Genomic DNA, 20203 nt, shown 5'->3' with positions numbered 1-20203 from the left:
GGGGTGAGAAGTATCCTCGAGCAGGTTCCTCGGCTTCGATCCAGACGGGCTACGCAAGCTCTGCTTGCGAAAGGAAGGAAGGAAGGAAGGAAGGAACGGACGAATAAACGGATGGACAGAAGCAACGGAAGGAAGAAAGCAAGCAAGCAAGCAAGCGAAGGGGGTGGGGGGGTGCACGCATGACCCTGAACCCAACCACCGCACCATCCTGTACAGGGGTGCGAAGCATGGAAAAGGATAGGGAAAGGGAGGGTGGAGGGGGGAGAGGGAGAAAAGGACTAGGAAGAGGAGGAAGAAGGGGAAATTACACGTATACATATAGAAGCAGGACGCACGCACGCACGCACACGGACGCATACAGATACGTACACTCTAGGGGTGGATTGGAAGAGAACGAAGAGAGAGAATGAGAGAGAAAGAGAGAGAGAGGGACTCCGCCGAGGAGAGAGTACAGTCCTCGGGATCAATACTCCCGCGTCTTGCGATCATTCATCTTGCCACGCCCCTCTGCTCACTCCATACACACACACATACACGTACACACGCACGCAGAAATATACGTAGACGCGCCTATTCTCTCTCTTTCTTTCTCTTTTTCTTTCCTTTTCTCATACACACAGAGTAGAATCCCTAGCCTTGGTGGTTTTCTCGCACGGTTTCTCTTTCTCTTTCTGTTTCTCTTTCTGTTTCTCTTTCTCACGCACGTAGACGATCAGAGTAACACGCACGAACATAGACACTGGCTCTTTCTTCGTCCGCCATCTTCATCCCTCCGACTCGCTACACCCCTCGTCGTTTGGCGCCCAATCGTGGCGTGTCCATTACGAATACACCGGAGCTTGGGTATAAGAAAGGAGGAGGGCTAAGGGAGGGAGGAAAGGGAAAGTCTGAAGGGCAGAACGAAAGAGATAGCAAGGGCGTGCGTAATAGAGAACGGCGTAGCTTGCTGGGGTGCAATGGGGGTGGTAGTGCTGATGGTGGTCGTAGTAGTAGTAGTAAGGGTAGTAGTAGGAGGTTAAACTGTTTAACGAACACACGTACACACACACACACTCGTGTGTTCTTACTTTGCGCGCGCGCGCGTTCAACGTACTACGATTGCACTTGATTCGTCCTCGTAGCTGCACGTGATTCAAATGAATTTCTTAGACCGTCAGAACAACCCACTCTCTCCTCTTTCCTTCTTCTTTCGAATCTCTCTCTGCTTGTGAAAGAAAGAAATAGAATATAGGAGTAGAATAAGGATAGGATGGGAAGGAGGATTGGGGGAAGAAAACGGGGACGGCGGGGGGGGAGCTTGCGGGGGATGAAGGCGGCTACTTGGAAGGGTGGGTTCGAACAGGAACGACAGGGGGAGGAGGGTGGTTGGCGGATGCCCGTTCCAGATAGAAGGACTCGTTCTGCCAATAGGACGAACGGTCGATCATGCCCGACCTGATTGAACGCTCCGATAAAAGAGAGTCTGCAATCTGACGGACGAAAGTCTCTTTCTTTTCAAGATCGATATATTATCTCTTCCGTATTTCTGCTCGGATTCTTCTTCTTCCTCTTCTTCTTCTTCTTCTTATTCCTCCCCCTGTTTCCTCTTTTCGCGAGTCCTTCTGCTTTATCCGGTTAAAACGAACGTGGCCTGGTGCCGGTGGCTGCTGTCCAAAATCTTTTCTTTTCTTTATTTTACTTTATTTTATTTTTTCGATTATTATTGTGGGATGCGAGCACCTCCAAGCCAAACACTTAAGTAGGCGTTCGTGAGGAGATTGGACGGTGGGCCCTGGATAGCTCAATTGGTTAAAGATCAGTCAGTCGCCCGGAAAGCGGAAGATCCTGGGTTCGAATCCCGGTCGTCCAGTCTGTCCAACGGCCCAATTTTTTCACGAATCCTACATTTTCGGGGCTCAGCCGGGATGGAGGTTTGCTTCGTGTCACACTTCTACGGCCGGGCAATAATTAGGGAAAAATAATTAATTGAACATCTATCAAAGAGAGGTTAGGCCGACGTAAGACGTATAGTGGCGACGTGAACGATTAGCTGGGGAACTAGGCAAGGTTTTCCATCCTCGTGTAAGTTATACAGCGTTGGTTAAGTCTGTATTAAAGATCGAGGTTGGACACAGTTTTGGGTTTGTCGGTTCGTTGAAAAAAGATATAAAATAGTTTTTAAGATATACCTAAAACAGTAATAAGATTCTCGGATAAACGAAAATCGATTGAAATCCACGTGTAACGCGCGGTTTCTTAGGATTCGTAATTGAATACTTTAACGTTCGTTTAACTTTAACACGTTTTTGGATTTTAACCAACTGGAATAGTCAGTTAGTCAGTCAGTCAGTCAGTCAGTTCGTCTTGCAACTGCTGCACGGATTCGTTCTTCTCGCAAGCAGCGTGTTGTTTCAAACGTATTCGTAAGAAGCGTGACAAGGTAGTAAAAGCTCAGAAAACTCGTCAAACGTTCATAAAAATTCACGCTTTGACGATTTTCATAGGGTGGGGTTGGGGGTAGGGGAGGAGGAAACGAGTTCCGCGATCTCTCTTCTAGTCGGTAATATAACTGCACATGCGAATCACGTACGTTTCCACATAAATATCCGTAAGAAGTGTACTTGCTACTCTATTCCTCTCTCTCTTTCTCTATTTCTCTCATTCTTTTTCTATTTTTTCTTACTCTCGGCCAATGGAACGCAGAATATTTCTACTATAAACAGGCTCACGTACGTCGTACTTATCGTTTACCGGTAACGCTATACACTCGCCATGGAATTACTAATGCGCACCTTTTCTATTCTATTCTATTCAAACTAGCTTCGTTTAGTTTTACTTTTTCTATTTTGTTTCTTTTCCGAAGCAAAAAGAGTCGCACGAGCGAGTGAGATAGACGAAAGGAGTGTGGAAGGGTGATAGGAAGTGGAGGGAGGGAAGGAATGGTAGGTTTGTAAGTCGAAGAAAAGTAATAGGAAATTAGAGGTAAGAGGGATGTAAGAATCGTGAGAAAAATAAAAGAGAGTTTATATTGTCGGCTCGAAGGAAATACTCTCTGGAAGATAGACGAGAACCTGGACGAAGGGGTGAGAGGGGGAAAAGAAACATTCATTTTAAGGATCGGAATTATCTATGGTGGTGGTAGTGGTGTTTTACTTTGAATTTTTATTCTCGTCGTTGCGATAGATCTTTGCCATTCTATTTACAGTTTATCAACAGTTTATCAACAATTTATCTTTTTGTATACTCGTAGAACGTTTTAATTAACGAATAAGAAATAAAGTGGGCGGCGAGGAGGGGGGGGAATATTTGGATCGTTTATAAATGTTGTTTTGTTTTGTTTGAAATGCGCAGCAATGAAGGCCGAGGGTGGTGGTGGTGGTGGTGGTGTTGGTGGTGGGGGTGGTGGCAGAGAGGTCTGGAATGGTTCCGGGGATGAAGCGGAGAAAAACGGTGGACAGATAGAACACATCTACCAACTAGCGAAACTACGTCATCACGCTAATTCTGACACCAGCTTCAGTCGGTGAGTAAACAATGATTTTCAATTATATAACCCGAAGAAACTAAAAATTTCTCTCTCACGATTATCATATTATATTCTAATATATTCTATTATATCATAGCGATGGTGTACTCTATTTGCTTTTCTCGTAAATATCCAATACGGAAAAATTGAAGGTGTGGCCGTATAAAAATCTGTGCAAGAAAAGCAATCAGATAATTTATCGCATTTTTTTTTTTTTTTACTTTTCTTTATTCTTGTTGAAAAATAATTTGTATGATACCGTTACTTTATTCTCTATTTCGTACTATCATAGATCACAGATTACTGTGTTGATGCTGTAAACAAAAAAATGTAATATAAAACAGCGAATATTTGATATTTCTTCATTTTACAAAAAGCAAATAAGAAAATTCGTATAGGACACAGGATATGCATTTTATGTCGTGTGCCTTTAAACGAAAACTGGCCCCATAAATGTTCGAAGATAGTAAACCCCAGTAGTAGTGGGCCGAGAACAAAAATCCTTCCTAGCAAAAATAAAGAGAAAACGAGAAGATCCACGAGGTTTTTTTCTTGCTTTTAGTCTCTCTAAGTACTCTTCGACTTGAACAGTTTCGTCGTTGTCCAAAGTTTCTCGAACTTTAAACTACTTCTCCTTTTTCTCTCTCTCTCTATCTTACCTTTTATATTTTTTTTCTTTATCTTTTACCATCTCTTGTTTTGTCTTCCAACCTCTTCTGTCACGAACCAACGGTTAAACTCTTTTTCTTTGGAGGATCTATCGAGTTACGAAATTACCGGAGTCCTCGTTTTGCTTAGATAAAAAAAAGGGAAAACAAAACCCAAGAAAGAAAGAGAAGAAGAAGAAGATATTGAAAATAGGAAAATAATAATAATAAAAGATCGTTTAGGATTAATTGATTGAATGGTGGTAGTGGTGGTAAAAATGGGGTGGAGTGGAGTGGGGGGGGTTTGCTTGCAAGGTTTCTTTTCGTTCATCCGATCGGAGTTTGAAACGAATTCGAGTGTAAACCAACGACGAATGGGGAGGAAGCGATGAACGTAAAATAGAAAAAAAAAGAAAAAACTAGAAAAGAAAAGAAATAAACTAGCTCACGGTATTAGTTATCTAGCGTGCGGGGAAAGAAGAAGAAGAAGAAGAAGCCAGTTACGAATCGGACGTGGCAGAGGCCCTGGCCAAATATACAACAGTGCGTCAGCGTCGCGGCGCGCGGCGTCGTGTCCTCCCTTCCCCCCTTCGTCCCTTCCCACACCAACCAACCAACTCTGCCGGTCGCCTCGTTTGAGGTCAACGTCATCCACCTTTCTTCTTCTTTCTTTCCCTCTTCCTCCCATCTTCTCAAATCTTTCTTTTGCTTCCCTCACACGTAATCTCGTCTCTTCTCCGAGTTTCGTTTAGTTTTACTTAACCCGTTGTTTCTATTTTCTTATCTTTTCGAAGTTATACTTCTTTTGGCGCGTTTAGGAATATGTGATTTTTTCCGATCGACACCACGAAGTTTGTCGGTATTTGCGATTTCAAATTTACGGCATGAAGTTGTCTTCTTCTTCTTTTATTTTTTCTCAAGCGGGTCACCCATCCAAGTACTAATCGTACTCAGCGCCGCTTTACTTAAATGATCGAGCGGGAAGTAGTTCAACTATCACAGCGCCATGACAGTTGACTCATAAAATAATTCGATAAATCTCTCATATAGTTAGTGTGGACTGATATCCACATTTTGATATTTTTTTTATTCTTTATTATATATAAATATATATCGATATATTATATATATAATATAATATTTTTATTATTTTTTTGAAGTTATTTTTGAGGTTATGTTCGTTTTGGTACGCCAAAGAAGTATAACTTCTTATGTGCGTACATAAGTGCACACACTAATTTTTTATAGGTTATTCAAACCAGATTTGTTCATAAATTGAAACACTTTTGTTCTTTTCTGTAAAAACACAAATAAGTAACATAAATAAAACGAATATTTTCGAATAAATTTTCTTGATTCTTCGATATACAGGTTATATTGAGTGATACGTAAAAAAAAAAACCAATACTCGTGTCTTCGTATTATCGTTTTAAGTCGTTTTCATTTTCGCAGGTGTCGAGAAGCCTTAAACCGTGTAATTAAAAGCGTCTTTCGTAACCGCACTCTTGGATGGTTTCCTATTACCCTTTCTCGAGTAGGAGAAACAGAAAGTGAAGAAGAACATGAAGAACAAGAAGATAATATACCCCATGCACATGCGAATTATGTATTCTTAAAAGATATAAGATTCTTGATAATTTCATCAAAAGTTATAGGAAAAAGGGGGGGTAGAAATGGGGTGAAACCCGTGTATCATTTTTTTATTTTGATATTAGAGGGGGTAGGGGAAGAAGAAGGGTTGGGAAGTCAATTTTAATGGACGATAAGAAAACCCACTTGAAGAAAGGAGATTTTGGCGCCAGGGTGGGTGGTGGGTGGGGTGTTTGGGTGTCAGGAAATACGACGAGGTGCGTCAAGTATTCTGGAATACCGGGACGCTATTTTCTCTCTCTCTCTCTCTCTCTCTTTCTTCGAGAGAAGCAGAAGCAGCAGTAGCAGCAGTAGCAGCAAGTCCGGTTGCCGCGACGACGAGCATCGAAGCTGAGACGAAACAAAATACTGCTAAAATTAATCCCGCACCTTAGGTCACGTCTGGTACGAGTCTAGACGACGAGAGGAACGCCGAAGACGAAGACGATGTCCTCGTTGGACGACGAAAATGTCGACGCGTAATCGCCGAAAATGGATCGAAACGCGTGGGCACGGTTATATTAATATATAAATGTGTATGTGTGTATGTTTGTGCGTTTGTGTGTTTGCGTATGTGTATGTGATAGATAATTTTTGTATCCTTTTGTTTCGAACGCGTTGAAATATTTCAAAATTCTCTCTTCGATATCATCTCTGTTATATTTCCTATCCGATAAAAACAATTTACCATTGAATTTGTTTTTCGAATAAAAATTGAGGTTGGAACGATTGTTCCCTTTCTTTTTTTTTTCTGTTTTTACAAATGTTCTATTACTTACACGCGAATGGGAAATGGATACGACGACGGATTACCTAAAACTTGTTATTTCGTCAATTCGTTGGGGAAGGGGGATTCATCGGACAACATCTCTCTCACTCTCTCTTTCTCTCTCTCTTTTTATATTTATATTTGATAGACAATCGAGGATAATCGTGATAGAATAAAGATCAACGGTGATGCCAAGAAATTTAACCTATTCCGTTTAAATACCTGACCAAACGAAAATAGAATTTTCTAAGAAATCAGAAAATTCATTATAAGATTCGTTTTCATTGTGTGATGGAGGGGGGGGGTGAGGTATGAGTCGGATAAATATCAGATTCGCCATAAAAACTTCAAAACCGTGGATAGAGTAGGAGAAAATTTCTAAAATTTATTTCAAAATTCTCGTTAAAACAAAAATATTGTACGAGGACCGTGTTCGAAAAGGTGCGGCGCAGTCATCCGTTGGGATTCGTCGTGAAATTTGGCGTGTTCGTTCGTCTGATGATAAGACATGCCGAAAAAACTCGTGTCTCGTTCATACGATTCTTTTCTAGGCTAGAACGTAGAGAAGAAGTAGAGGAGAGGAGAGGAGAGGAGAGGATAATGCGAACATTGTTCGGTGTGCACGCAGCTTTCGACCAGATGGCACAATTTTCCGATTGTCATCCTGCTTTTTCATTCGTTATTGCCTAGCTGTTCCCGCTTTCAGCTTATGGGATAGACGACTAAGGGGTGGTTGAGGAGATGGAAGAGGGATGGTGGAGGGAGGGGGGAGTAGGCAGCCAAACAAATGCGAGGTCAGTGTATCGGATATTCGCAACGCGCGGGAGGTCGGTCGGCTGGGTATTTTCAACGGTGCCCCTTTTGTGTTAAAAAGGAATTTTCATCGTTTTTCCAAACGACCAATCGTGCGTGGTATATATATCGGGCATTTATCGTTCGACCAATAACAAAAATCCTCTTTTATTTGGATCGTTTATATAATATGATACAACGGGTAGGTGGAGTGGGGGGGCTTGGTATCATTGTTGAATTGAATTGACAATTTGGTTCAGTTCTCAAGTATCTACGACGTATTAGGGTTTTTATCATCGTAGTCTAGGTTCGATGAATAAATTATGAATCGAGGTTGATGCATCGGATTGGACGCGACCCCATAATCGCCCATTATTTTTTTTTTTGTTCTCGTTCGCTATTTCGCAGTGCTGCTGCCTGCTGTTGCTGTTGCTGTTGCAAGTTTCGCGCGTGGCCTAAAGTCATTGCGGTTGTGTTTCCATGGGTGGTAAAAGCGGGGCCGGGGGTGGTGGCAGGTATCATAAACGTTAGCAATAAACTGGGCTCTCTATCGTTCACGAAGTCACGAGTTTAAACTCGGTGTTTCTAGCAATAGTAGTGCAACATGACACGATGGCCGATGGCACCGCGTCGTCGGCTTCGTCGTTGGTTTCGTGCTTTTAACCATCACCACCATCATCACCACCACCACCCACGTCGATGAATAATAATCGTCTCACCGGCATTGTATTTGCCGATAAACGCAATTATTGCGTACATGCAAATCGAGCACTAAGCCCAATAACGATACTTTTCTCACACGGATAGAATAAAAACTAGAAAAAACACGAAACAATATATATATTTGTATGTATAATACATAGGTGTTACATTAGTTACACGACACCTTGATTTTGATATTACTGTGTTACTTCTTTACGACCACCCTGTCTTGATTTTCCTCGTAGTTTTATGAAAACACGATTAATTTAGACGATTCTTATGATTATAAATGTAATATAAATGAAAGAAAAAAAAGAACGAACGAATAGGTGAAAGAAAAAGGATGGAGAGACAGTTGTTGTTGGTTTGCATAATTTTGTAAGATTTCGTTGTAATCGTTTTACCAAATATGTTGTTCGCGATCCTTTCTTTTTGTTTTTTTTGTTTTTTTTTACCATAAATTCGCATAAATGCAAACGAGGAAACGTTAGAGGATATAAAAAGAAGAGCGTATCGTCTCTCCCATCAACGAAAGAAAGAAAATTCGAATGCACGGAGCCGGTGCTTGCGCCGGTGCCGGTGCCGGTGCCGGTGCCGGTGCCGGTGCCGCGCACGGGCCGAACGATCGTTAAACGCTTAACGACTCCGTGCCTTCGTCGTTTCCGGCGGACATTTTAAGCCGAGCTCGTATCTCCGTATCGGTACTCCTTCGATTTTTTCATTTAAACTCTTCCATAGATCTATGAACGAAGAATAATCCCAAATATTCCGATCATTTCGGTCCCTCTGAGCTATTCTTACCCTGTCCTCTTTCATAAATTTTCGTATTAATGGATGAAATAAAGTAAAATCAAATGAAATCAAATGAAATCAAATAAAATCAATGATTTTACCGTACGAACATTTGATTAACTACTCGAATAATATAACTCATCCAAATTGATCGTCGTTTTATATACCATTGAATGATATAACATAATGAACGCCCCCCTCCGTCCCCCGTTAAACATGAAATCAACTTGACATCAACTTCCATTTAAGTATATGAAGGTATAGGGGTGTATCAATCGAAGACAGATCTCCAATTATATTTTCCGAGAAATTCAAGAGTAATCCCAGAGGCGTTATTTCCGGAGCCAGGGGGCTGGGGGCAAAAGGGGCAGGAGCGAGGGGGCAAGCAAGGCACGTGCCCTTTTTCATCCCTCTTCTGGCCATCTGTTCTTCTCGCATTTTCCCAACCTTCTTTTCCACCCTCGAATTCGAAATCGTGTTAATATTACTGTAAGAATAAGAGAACCTATGTCTCGGTTCCGTAGAAAACGTTTCGGGTCGCGATGTTAAACACCACCGCCATTTCTCCTTTTATCTTTCTCTCTCTCTCTTTCTCTCTATACCTGCATCTGCCACGGAAAATGGTCATTAGGGAACCCTCTGCTCATTATTACGTCGCGATAATACCGTTTCCTACTTTGAAAACCCAAGCACCAAACCCGAACACCGCTGCCGGTTGGCTGGCTGGCTGGCGTGAAACAATTGGTCCAACCACCTCACCTCGCCTCACCTCACTTTACCTCACTTCACCTCGCCACTCACCTCTGTAGAAAGTTTTAATAATGCGGTCGTCCATCGATTACTCTCTCTTTCTCTTTCTCTTTCGTACCTGCCTCAATTTCATCTCATTGTCCACGTTCTCTGTTGGTCCTTCGGTTGTCCGATGGACCCGATCCTATTTTGTTGCTAGACAGAGACCAGTTTTACGGCGTGTCACTCGGAGTTTCACGCCCTTTCTAACGACTAAAGCACGAACGGGACTCTCGATATCGCGAAAACTTTGTAAATTAATCATGGGGGTGGGAGGGGGAGGTTCGCGTGAGACACCTGGCCAGAGATTAGTAATCCGAATTTAATTTTGGGCCAAGTTTTTTTTCTCTTTCGATTTTTTTTTTCTCTTACTTTATCTTTTTCATTCTCTTTTCTCTGTACCACCCACCACCCTGCCTTTGTCGAATCATTCGAAGATAGCAAAATAATCTGTCCTACGACTATCTTTTCGCGGTGTTCAGTTCTCGTCCTTAAAGGGAAGATTAAATTCGTCTCGAGGCAAAGTAATTCTCGACCCGTTGCAAATCCCTTTCGTTGAAGTTTCGAAGAAGATGCTGCTGAGTGAGTGAGAGACCGTCAGAGGGATGAACAGGGAGGAAAAGGGGTGAAGCGGGAGGCAGAGAGGATGGGAGGTGTTAACTTCAGCAGTGACGCGTACCATAGAAAGGTATTAAGGGCGCATCTCCACGAAACGACAAAGTTCCTGGCTAAGAGGAAGAGACACGGAAGATGACAGAGGCCTAAGAGTAACAGAAACTGCAACAAGAGTGTGTATATGTGTATATGTGTGTGTGAGTGAGTGAGTGAGGGACCATCAGCCACGTTCCCGACAGTGGCTGCTGGCAGCCGGCTTTTAGCCTTCTGCTCTTCGAACTTTCCGCTTTGTCTGTTGGTCTCACTCTCATCATCGTCAGGGCCGTATCATGCCTGTGAATGCTATCCTCGTTGATACGATAAAACCATTCGTTTTCTCGATAAAATTTCAAAACCGTATGATCCAATAACCACCACCACCACCCCCTTTCGTCGAATCATTTTCACGATTATATTTTCGTTATTATATTTTATTTTATATAAAAAACAACATCAGATATACGTTAACTTTGAACCACTCGTTGTTCCCTTTCTACACTTCTTCACTTTATTATTATTATTATTATTATTATAATCATCTAAGATAATTCATTCCAGTGTGATTTATTATTCGATTTACGTGAGAAAACAGGGGGGGGACCCGTGATTTAATATTATTTCTTTAGACTTCTTTTTTATTTTATTTTTGCCAACAGTACATCGATACGAATTCGCGATTTGAAGAGAGAAAGCAAGAAGAAGTGGTTAGGGGGCAGAAGAAGAAGAAGAGAAGGGGGGATAGAAAAAAAAAGTAATAAAAGGTAGAAAGATCCTGGTAGAGTGAAAGGGGAGAGGGGAGGGAGGGGGGGAGGTTCTAACTGCAGTACTGCATTTTGCATCTCCCTTCTTTTTCTCCGGGAGCATCGGCATTGCCGGGAATAGTAATCCGTGTGTGCATTTTACGACCCTAACCCTAACCCTAACCCTAACCCTAAACCCGCGCGCGCACATTCGTAACGCGCCGCGACTTGCATACGTGTACGTGAGGGGCAGGTGTGTACACTCTCGAGGGGGAGAAACGAGAACGAACCTATCCGCTAAAAGAGAAAGAGAAAGAAAGAGGGAGAGAGGGAGAGGGAGAGGGAGAGGGAGAGGGAAAGAGGGAGAGAGAAGTAGCGCGTGCCGCCGTCGACCATCCGGAGGCCAGGTGTGTGTAGCCTTTATATCCATTTTACTCGCGTTTGTTACCCTCGAACCTCTACGACGATTCCGATGCATCCTCTTCGGGTCCCGTTCCTGGGGCCCGTTCCTGGGGCGCCCTTTGCCGCTAAGGATGAACAAAAATATCTGTACACCACTTATATTATTTCTCTTTTTCTTCTCACAGTTTATCGGATCTGTTTATGTATGTATGTATTTATGTATGTGTAGAGTTATAGGTTTATTATATTATATTAGTTAAGTTATTAGTAGTTATTTATTATATTAAATTAGGTTTATTATTTATTATAGGTTTCGTGTTGCAACAATCATTGTACTCAGGTAAAAAAACTTAGAAAGTATAACGCGCATTTAAACTTATGAATTTAAAATCTATAACTGTAATTAATTTTCTAATTGATTTTTTTATCCTAAAATCGTTCAATGATATTTATTCGCGATAAAATATTTTTTCAATGATTATATTATCTCGAGGTGTATATAATAGGGAGAGAGATAGAGAGGGGGGGTAGGCATGTTGTGGAAATAAATTTCATTGGAAGAGTCCGTTTACGAAATGAGTAGTAGGTACCACCTGGAATTCCAAAAATCCATCCCCATCCCCAGCTGTCGAGTCTGCCGATCAACAACGAGTCCAAACTTGTCGAGAGGGTTGAAAAGAGAAACTGAAGGGATGAAGATAGAGAGAGAGAGAAAGAGGGGGAATCCTAGGGGCTAGACGATGGGGTACCATTCCCCCTCTCGTCTCTCTTACGTCTCACCACCCTTCGAGGGCACACGCCCACGCGGAAATGACGCCCGCCCCGGAATAATCTCCCAAGTTCTCTCGTCCGGAAGGGGGTGGTGGCTATGGTGGTGGTGATGGTGTGCCGATGGTGATGGGGTGTTTTCTGCGACGTTTTCTGAATTTCTTGTCATCGACGTTTCTACTTTCCTAAAGGAAAGGAAGATGAATTAAGAAGCATCTAGTAGTAGTAGTAGTAGTAGTAATAGTAATAGTTGTAATAGTAGTAGTATCTTCTTAGAATTGTTAAAGACAAGTTTTGAAAACATTTAACGGATAATACATAAGTGAGAGCAGATGTACGTCTCGTTTTAAAGAAGCGAGAGAAGAGAGGGTTGCTCGAAATGTCAAACCATCCTTAGGAACATCCCTTTTCGGTGGTGATCCTTTTAATCCCTTCGCCGGTTCTCTCTCTTCTTCTTCTTCTTCTTCTTCTTCTTTTTTCTTCCTTTTAAGTTTCTACTTCTCCCCTTTTCGCGAACAACAACGATCAAATAAGAAACGAAAATTCTTTTCACCTCAGTTGTAGTAGTAGTAGTTGTTTCTTCTTCTGTCCCTTGAAGGATGCGAGAGACGACACGAGACACCCTTCGAAATCGTCGAGGGCCGACATTTTTCAGCGGTTATCTTTCTCCTCGGTGATATTATTCATTGGACGAGACAACGTTAAATAACTGCAGGCTGGGAGAAGAGGAACCAATGGCGGCAGCAGAGGCGGCTGCCTTTTGACGCGTATTAAACCTGACGATGGCTAAGTGTTCCTTTATAGTCACTTCTTCTTCTTCTTCTTCTTCTTATTCTTCTTCTTCCATTTTCTACCTTGCAATCGGTTTTCCTCTCGTGCCTTTACCAGCCAACGGAAAATGATGTTGAACCGTGTGCCAGTAAGCCTGCAAGCCATCGTTTGAAAGGCAGAGAAGAAAGAGAATTATTATTTTAGAGAAATAACGTTAGAGAAGCCTCTAGAATAAAGTAATTAACGAAATTGACATTTGGATGCAACACCAAACGTCCGCTTGTTGAAATATTTCTGAACACCTTGACTTTTCCACTGTTTTAACGATCATCAAAATCGTTATTAAATTTGTTCATGTGGTCACTGAAGTAGTACATGGGGGTTATAGAGATGGAAAGAATAAGTTAATGTATGGTGAATGTCCGATGTTTAACCGATGAAACGTCTGAAAAGGTCAGTGGGGTATACAAAAGAGCCGGGAACATCGTTGGTCGTTGGTCGTTGGTCGTTTGCCGGTCTCGTAGCTCTGTGGGTTCTTCGGGGAAGACGAAGGAGCGACCAATTATCGTGTTACGACGCGGGGCTCGTGTTAAGCCTGGTAACTGAATATATCTCTCTGGCCAATAGCCGTCAAACGCTCGACAACGATCGAATTTGTCCAGTCAGGCGTGCCACTACTCTTCTCCGTGTCTCTATCCATCTATCTCATTCTTTCTCTTTTGTTTGTTCGTTCGCCACCCTGCTGCCAAAATATATCAGTACCCACCACGGTACGGGTTCTCAATTTGAACATTACCACGACCCATCTTCGATTGATTTTTTTTCATTCAAACCAGTAGTTGAAACCCAATTTTCTTTTTCTTTCAAATGTATTTGTATTTTTTTTATACATTTGTCCGTGTGTAATTTGATTCATCTTATTTGTATGATATTTTATATGATTTTATACATTTTATTAATCTTCGTCACTTCTAACCGAAGGTATGATAGACAACAATGACCACCGCTAACTAACAAGCTGCCGCCGACCACTTTTGGCACCGTTCGCGTGAGCGAGAGAAAGAACTTCAGTGTGTGTCTTCGTTGAAACCACGCGTCTCGACTTTGCTTAGACTTTGAACCTTAGGTTATTTGAGCAGCTGTCGCTCCCTTTCACGTACGATGCATCCTCCATTTCCGATTTTTTACTTTGGATGCTAAATCGAACGGAAGGATGGCTCAACTTTTCTTCTACAAAAAGAACAAAACAAAAACAAACAAAAAATATCTTAAGATTGTTTGAAACATTTTTAATGATATCAATAAAATGATAAATTTGATTGAACAAATAACAAATAAATAAAACAAAGAAAATAAAACACGAAATACGCAGGTTCGTTCGATTCCAGGTGTTCACCAGGAATATTAAAAGTCAGGTTCGTTTTTCGAGCTCGTTTCATTATCGGGTCAGCAGCCGCATAGCAGACATCGTTGGCCAGCACCCAGTGGGCCCAACCGTGGGCCCAACCGTGGGCCCAAGACGATGAGTACACGGCTCCCTTCTGCCGTTGCTGCTGCTGTTGTTGTTGTTGTTGTTGGTGTATTCGACAAAGAAGAAGCACCGTTGCGAGGCATCACCACCATCCAACACCGATGCTGCTGGTGAGCCAGCTTTGCAGCAGTGGTTCAGGGGCAGCTGCAACTTTGCCAGAGATACAGCTTAGATCGTCATGGCACGAGCCTTCCTGACATGTGCTTCCTACGATTTCCCCCAACCACCACCACCACCACCACTACCACCACCACCCATCCCAGACCTTTAACATCCTTCTTATTTCGTCTGAGACAAAGCAAACTTTCTAAGAAGAAATATTTACGATAAAAGGATAAAACTCGCGATGACAAATCCAACGTGCATCCAATCGTTTGTCCTCGTTTCTTTCTTGATAGCTGAAGACAAGCATATTTTTCTACTTGAAAAAGGAAATGAATTTTAGATAGAGGATGAATAGATTCTTGTTTTGTTTTTTCATCCAAACGATGCAATTAAAGTTGTGCGCCATAATTATCAAGGATTCGATTATATCAATTACGTCTAAACGTTTCAGTGGCTTCATAGAATAATGTCAACGCGAAAATAGATATTATTGAAACAGTATCTTCTTGTCAAAACGGTATTAGTTTACAAAACGGAACATTCTACAATCCCCTCCCTCCTCCTCCCCGATAGAACTCGTATGAGAGAACGTGTTGAGTTTATTAATAAAACGTTAATACCATTATCTCGGTAAAGAATATTTCTAAACGATAAAAACTAATCACGATTATTAGAACAGATTTGTTCATTGCAAACGTAAATGACAATAGAATAAGAATAAGAATAAGAAGAAGTAGAAGCTGCTGGTAGAAAAATTAAGTGCATATTATTTTCTTTTTTTGCTCAGGTATATATCTCGCAGGTAAAATAACACGATACTCCTTTAGAATTTTCATTGGTTGAACATCTGCCTGGGCTCTTTAAACCCGACCAAATTAATGTATTTCTTCTTTCGCGACGCAGGATCAAAAGAATGCACCAGTCCCTCTCTTCCTCCTCCTCTTTTAAGGTAGTAGTAGTAGTAAGCATCTGCTCTCGATTAAGCGATTTTTCGGCATTGTGCCAAAGCCATACTAACTCCTAAGATTTCTAAGAGTACTCTGATCTTTAGAAAAGAATGATCGAACGCAGGTAGTAGTCTCCTCTTCTTCTTCTGTTTCCTTTTACCTCAGTTAGCAATCACTTTTATTCCTCTCCGTGTTATCCTCCTCCCATACTCTTTAGTTTCTTCTTTTTCTTCATTCTTTCGATAATATCACCGAAGGTGGCCCAACCAACTAACCAACCAACCAACCAACCACGGTGTGGTTGATGCCAGTCTTCGTACACAACACTCATCCAAAATGAGCCTAAGTTCTCCTCGTCGTATTGCAGCTGACACGCACGTGGCACGTGGCCATCCATCGGCTGGAGAGACAGACAGACAGACAGACAGACACTGGGCATGTGTGTATATATGTATATGTGCATCACGTTACATATATACCCCCATGCATACGCATGCATAGGGTTTACGTTTCTTTGAGAAGCCACGGGGAAGAAGAACAGACCTGGCTTCTTTCCTAGGGACTTGTTTTTGACTCGTTGTTGTATTAGTCTCCGTGTTGTTTCATTGGCTCGATGATCAATAAACTTAAATTATTTGATTTTATGTTGCTATTGCATGATTGTAAGAAAAATTCATTCATTTAATTCATTTTATATTTGAAACCTGGCTTCTTTCCTAGGGACTTTCTTGACTCGTTGTATTAGTCTCCGTGTTGTTTCATTGGTTCGATGATCAATAAACTTAAATTATTTTATTTTATGTTGTTGTTGATTGTAAGAAAAATTCATTCACTTAATTCGTTTTATATTTGAAACCTTGTTTCTTTCCTAGGGACTTTCTTGACTCATTGTATTAGTCTCCGTGTTGTTTCATTGGTTCGATGATCGATAAACTTAAATTATTTGATTTTATGTTGTTGTTGATGATTGTAAGAAAAATTCATTCACTTAATTCATTTTATATTTGAAACCTGGCTTCTTTCCTAGGGACTTTCTTGACTCGTTGTATTAGTCTGCGTATTGTTTCATTGGCTCGATGATCAATAAACTCAAATTATTTGATTTTATGTTGTTGTTGATTGTAAGAAAAATTCATTCATTTAATTCGTTTTATATTTGAAACCTGATTTCTTTCCTAGTGACTTTCTTGACTCTTTGTATTAATCTTCGTGTTGTTTCATTGGTTCGATGATTAATAAATTTAAATTATTTGATTTTGTGTTATTGTTGATTGTAAGAAAAATTCATTCATTTAATTCGTTTTATATTTGAAACCTGGCGTCTTTCCTAGGGACTTTCTTGACTCGTTGTATTAGTCTTCGTATTGTTTCATTGGCTCGATGATCAATAAACTTAAATTATTTTATTCGTTTTATATCTGAAATTTTGAAATTCTTATTATTTTAAATCGAATATAGAAAAATGTATTATAAACTGTCAGTCACAATTTGTTTAACGATTAACACGTGTCCTTAAGTTTTGTTTTGTATTTTTGTATGTTTGATAAAATTAGATATACGATATATACGCTTACGCGTATATGACGTAAACGGCCAGACCAGACCCAAGAGTACGGGAATAGAAAGATTTTTCATCAGACTCGTCTGATGCTATCATCATCCTTCGAGCTTACTATCACCGGAGAGTATTTTTTTTCACCAACGACTAGACACGAGCTAAGCACAAAAGGTCCTGGCATCTGATACCGGTGGTATCATCAACAAACGTAGATTCATCCGGTTAATGCTCAAAACAGTCTCTCTCTTTCTCTTTCTAGGTGCATTCTAAGCGTTCCACGTATTTTCTAATCTCATAGTACACGCACTTTATCATATCGTCATCTGGACTAATTTTGTCATCCTATTTAATAACAATTGTATTACACAACTGTTATCATTGATTAAAATAAATTCGTTTTAAAATAGAATTAAATTTTCATCCAATTTAGAATCATACCTATTCCGATATTTTTTTTCTTACGATCAACAATAACATTAGGGAAATTTTCTGATCGTTTTTATATTTCGTCTAAATATAATTAATTAAAAAAATTGCAAACCGCAGACTAGTGTAGCAGGTTCCTTTCTGAAAATAAAATAATAGATATATCTCGTTCTCTCTAAGGTTTATTATAAAACTACGGTCCTACCTAGGTAACTAGCTAGCTAGCTAGCTAGCTATTCATCCATTTGTTAGGGAACAGCCTTTTCACGCTATCCACGCGTGATCTCTTTGAAAACACGAAATAGTGTATTAGTGTATGTATGTATGTATTCTGTATAAGTACTTAGGTTATATGTAACCTGTGTGTTTGGTTTGTGCATGGATGCAGGGATGTTTGAAAGCGTGATTCATAGTATTTTGTATCTATCAGTGCTAATGTCGATGTTAATTTTCTAAATACTCGTTGAAATATCATTGAAAACGATCACCGGATGATAGTGCATCGAACATTGTATTATCAGAAACGATCTTTAACAAAGTGTTTTGGCAATAGCTACGAGTATATTTTTTCTACAATGAAGTAAAGTATTATATACATATATATACAGACAGAGAGACACACACAAATACATATATAAATATATATAAGTGTATATAGTGACTCTTGGAAGGGATCTTGCAAAGAGAGCACTCGTTTCTCGAAGGCATCGAGCTCAGGGGTCGATGGTTATCTGACTTCCTGTTTGTTCGTTCACCCTTCGTACCACTGCGTTAGGACAAGAGAGAAAAAAAAGAGAGTAAAGCAGAAGGAGGAGGAGGAGGAGAAAGAAGTGAAGGAGGAGACGACGAACGGAGGTGGTTCGGTGATGGTGATGGTGATGGTGATGGTGATGGTGATGGTGGAGAGGCAATAAAAGCCCTGCCAAATAAATACAAAAGATAATCGACACCGTGCAGACAGTCATACGGTCGTCGGACCTTTATCCTTCTTTTTTTGCCCCTATCCTGTATCTCTCTCTCTCTCTCACTCTCTCTTTTTTTCATCTTTTTGGGTGTCTTGCTAACAACTGCTGCTATTTCCGGCGAAATCCTTCGAGAAAAATAATCATAAGATATAATTATTTGAAATTACGAAAACAAATTTTCAAGTATTCTTCAAATAACCTGCGTTATTTTTAAGATTAATCGAAAAAAAAATTTTTTAAGCCTCGATTATACACGTGTATGCGTGTGTGTGTGTTGGTGGTGGTGGTGGTTTATTCGTTATGACAAATAATAAATATTTGTAAGAAAATCTTTGAAAATCGATCGGATAGAAAGGAAGGTGCAATTTTCGGATAAAGAAAAAAAAAAATAAGAAAGAAGAAGAAGAAGAAGAGGAGGAGAAGCAGCAAGCAGCTCGAGGTTCGAAAGGAGGGGGCTAAAAGCGAGGGGTTGGGACTGGGGCACGTGACCGGAAGACGGGGGGCAAAACGGCGCACGCGCCGTCGTCCTCCACCTGGTGCATCACCTGCTGCCCCCTGCTTAAGCCTCTCCTCCTTGCCTTCTCTTCTTTTCTTTTCTTTCTTTCTTTCTTTCTTACTTTTTCTCGCCCGCCGTGTCTCTTCTTCATTCTCCGTTTCTTTTCATTTTTTTTCATTTTTTTTAATTTTTTCTTTTCCTTCCAAATCCTACGACCTAAACAACCAACTTTTCATCTTCTTCTTCTTCTTCTTCTTTTTCTTTTTCTATCATTCCGAAAAACACACACACACACACACAGATATTATACTTGGTTGGTCGATGCGAAGTACATCGCAAAAATCCTTTTCGAAACAAAAAGAAGAACTCGTATTACTCGAGTATAATCGAAGATAATCTCTTGGTAGCATCAAAGCAGGTATCACCTGTCGCCCCCCTCCCCCCTCTCTCTCTTCTTACCTTCTTCTCTTCGATCGTTTTCAAAGAAACATCGGACGACGAATACAAGAAACGAGCCAAGCTATTCTTTAATCAAGTCTTATGTTAGTATTTCATTATGTGTTATTTTAAATACTTTGACAAATATAACCTAAAATACCAGATAAAATACCAGATCGGTCAAAGTAAAGTAGAAGAAGGAATTGTAATCAACTTTCTTCGAGATATATTCGATGAGAAAGAGTATTGTAAAGTGGCAGATGCATTTCAAAGGGCTTTGCACAGACACATTCATACATTCATACATACACATATTAAATCATGTAATTTGATTCACATATACAATTCATTCCACGATTACAATTCATCCCTTTTAACATTGACCTAGTCAATTTGATCATAAATTCTCCAATCCGTTTGCATACTATTAAGTATTTTTATATTAATATAAAAAAAAAAAGTAAAAGTATTTTTTATATCAACCTTTTGCACTCGAGCGGCGCCGATACGGCGCCCGGTAGCCTATTTCAAGTGTCCAAAGTTGAGTTTCAACTCAACCAAAACTAATTACAGAGTGGTAGTATTTATCAAAGTTTCTTTTTTTTCGACATATATATTAAGTATTTTTATATTAATATAAAACAAAAAAGTAAAAGTATTTTTTATATCAACCCTTTGCACTCGAGCGGCGCCGATACGGCGCCCGGTAGCCTATTTCAAGTGTCCAAAGTTGAGTTTCAACTCAACCAAAACTAATTACAGAGTGGTAGTATTTAT

The 20203-nt window shown here is 40.4% G+C and overlaps 1 protein-coding gene across 3 annotated transcripts in view; it reads left to right on the top strand.

Annotated features, from left to right (window-relative positions):
• Positions 1-20203, top strand: part of LOC122518821 (serine/threonine-protein phosphatase 4 regulatory subunit 1-like) — a 129761-nt gene that overhangs the window by 22857 nt on the left and 86701 nt on the right. For all 3 annotated transcript variants that reach the window (XM_043637936.1, XM_043637935.1, XM_043637938.1), the window contains one exon: positions 3331-3502. In XM_043637936.1, coding sequence (XP_043493871.1) covers positions 3331-3502 — 172 coding nt within the window. The remainder of the gene's footprint in view (positions 1-3330; positions 3503-20203) is intronic.

Source organism: Polistes fuscatus, unplaced genomic scaffold (assembly GCF_010416935.1).
Source record: "Polistes fuscatus isolate 324 unplaced genomic scaffold, CU_Pfus_HIC Scaffold26, whole genome shotgun sequence".
NCBI classification, from domain to species: domain Eukaryota; kingdom Metazoa; phylum Arthropoda; class Insecta; order Hymenoptera; family Vespidae; genus Polistes; species Polistes fuscatus.
The sequence above is the reverse complement of the archived record's forward strand: the minus strand, read 5'-3'. Positions and strand labels throughout refer to the sequence as shown.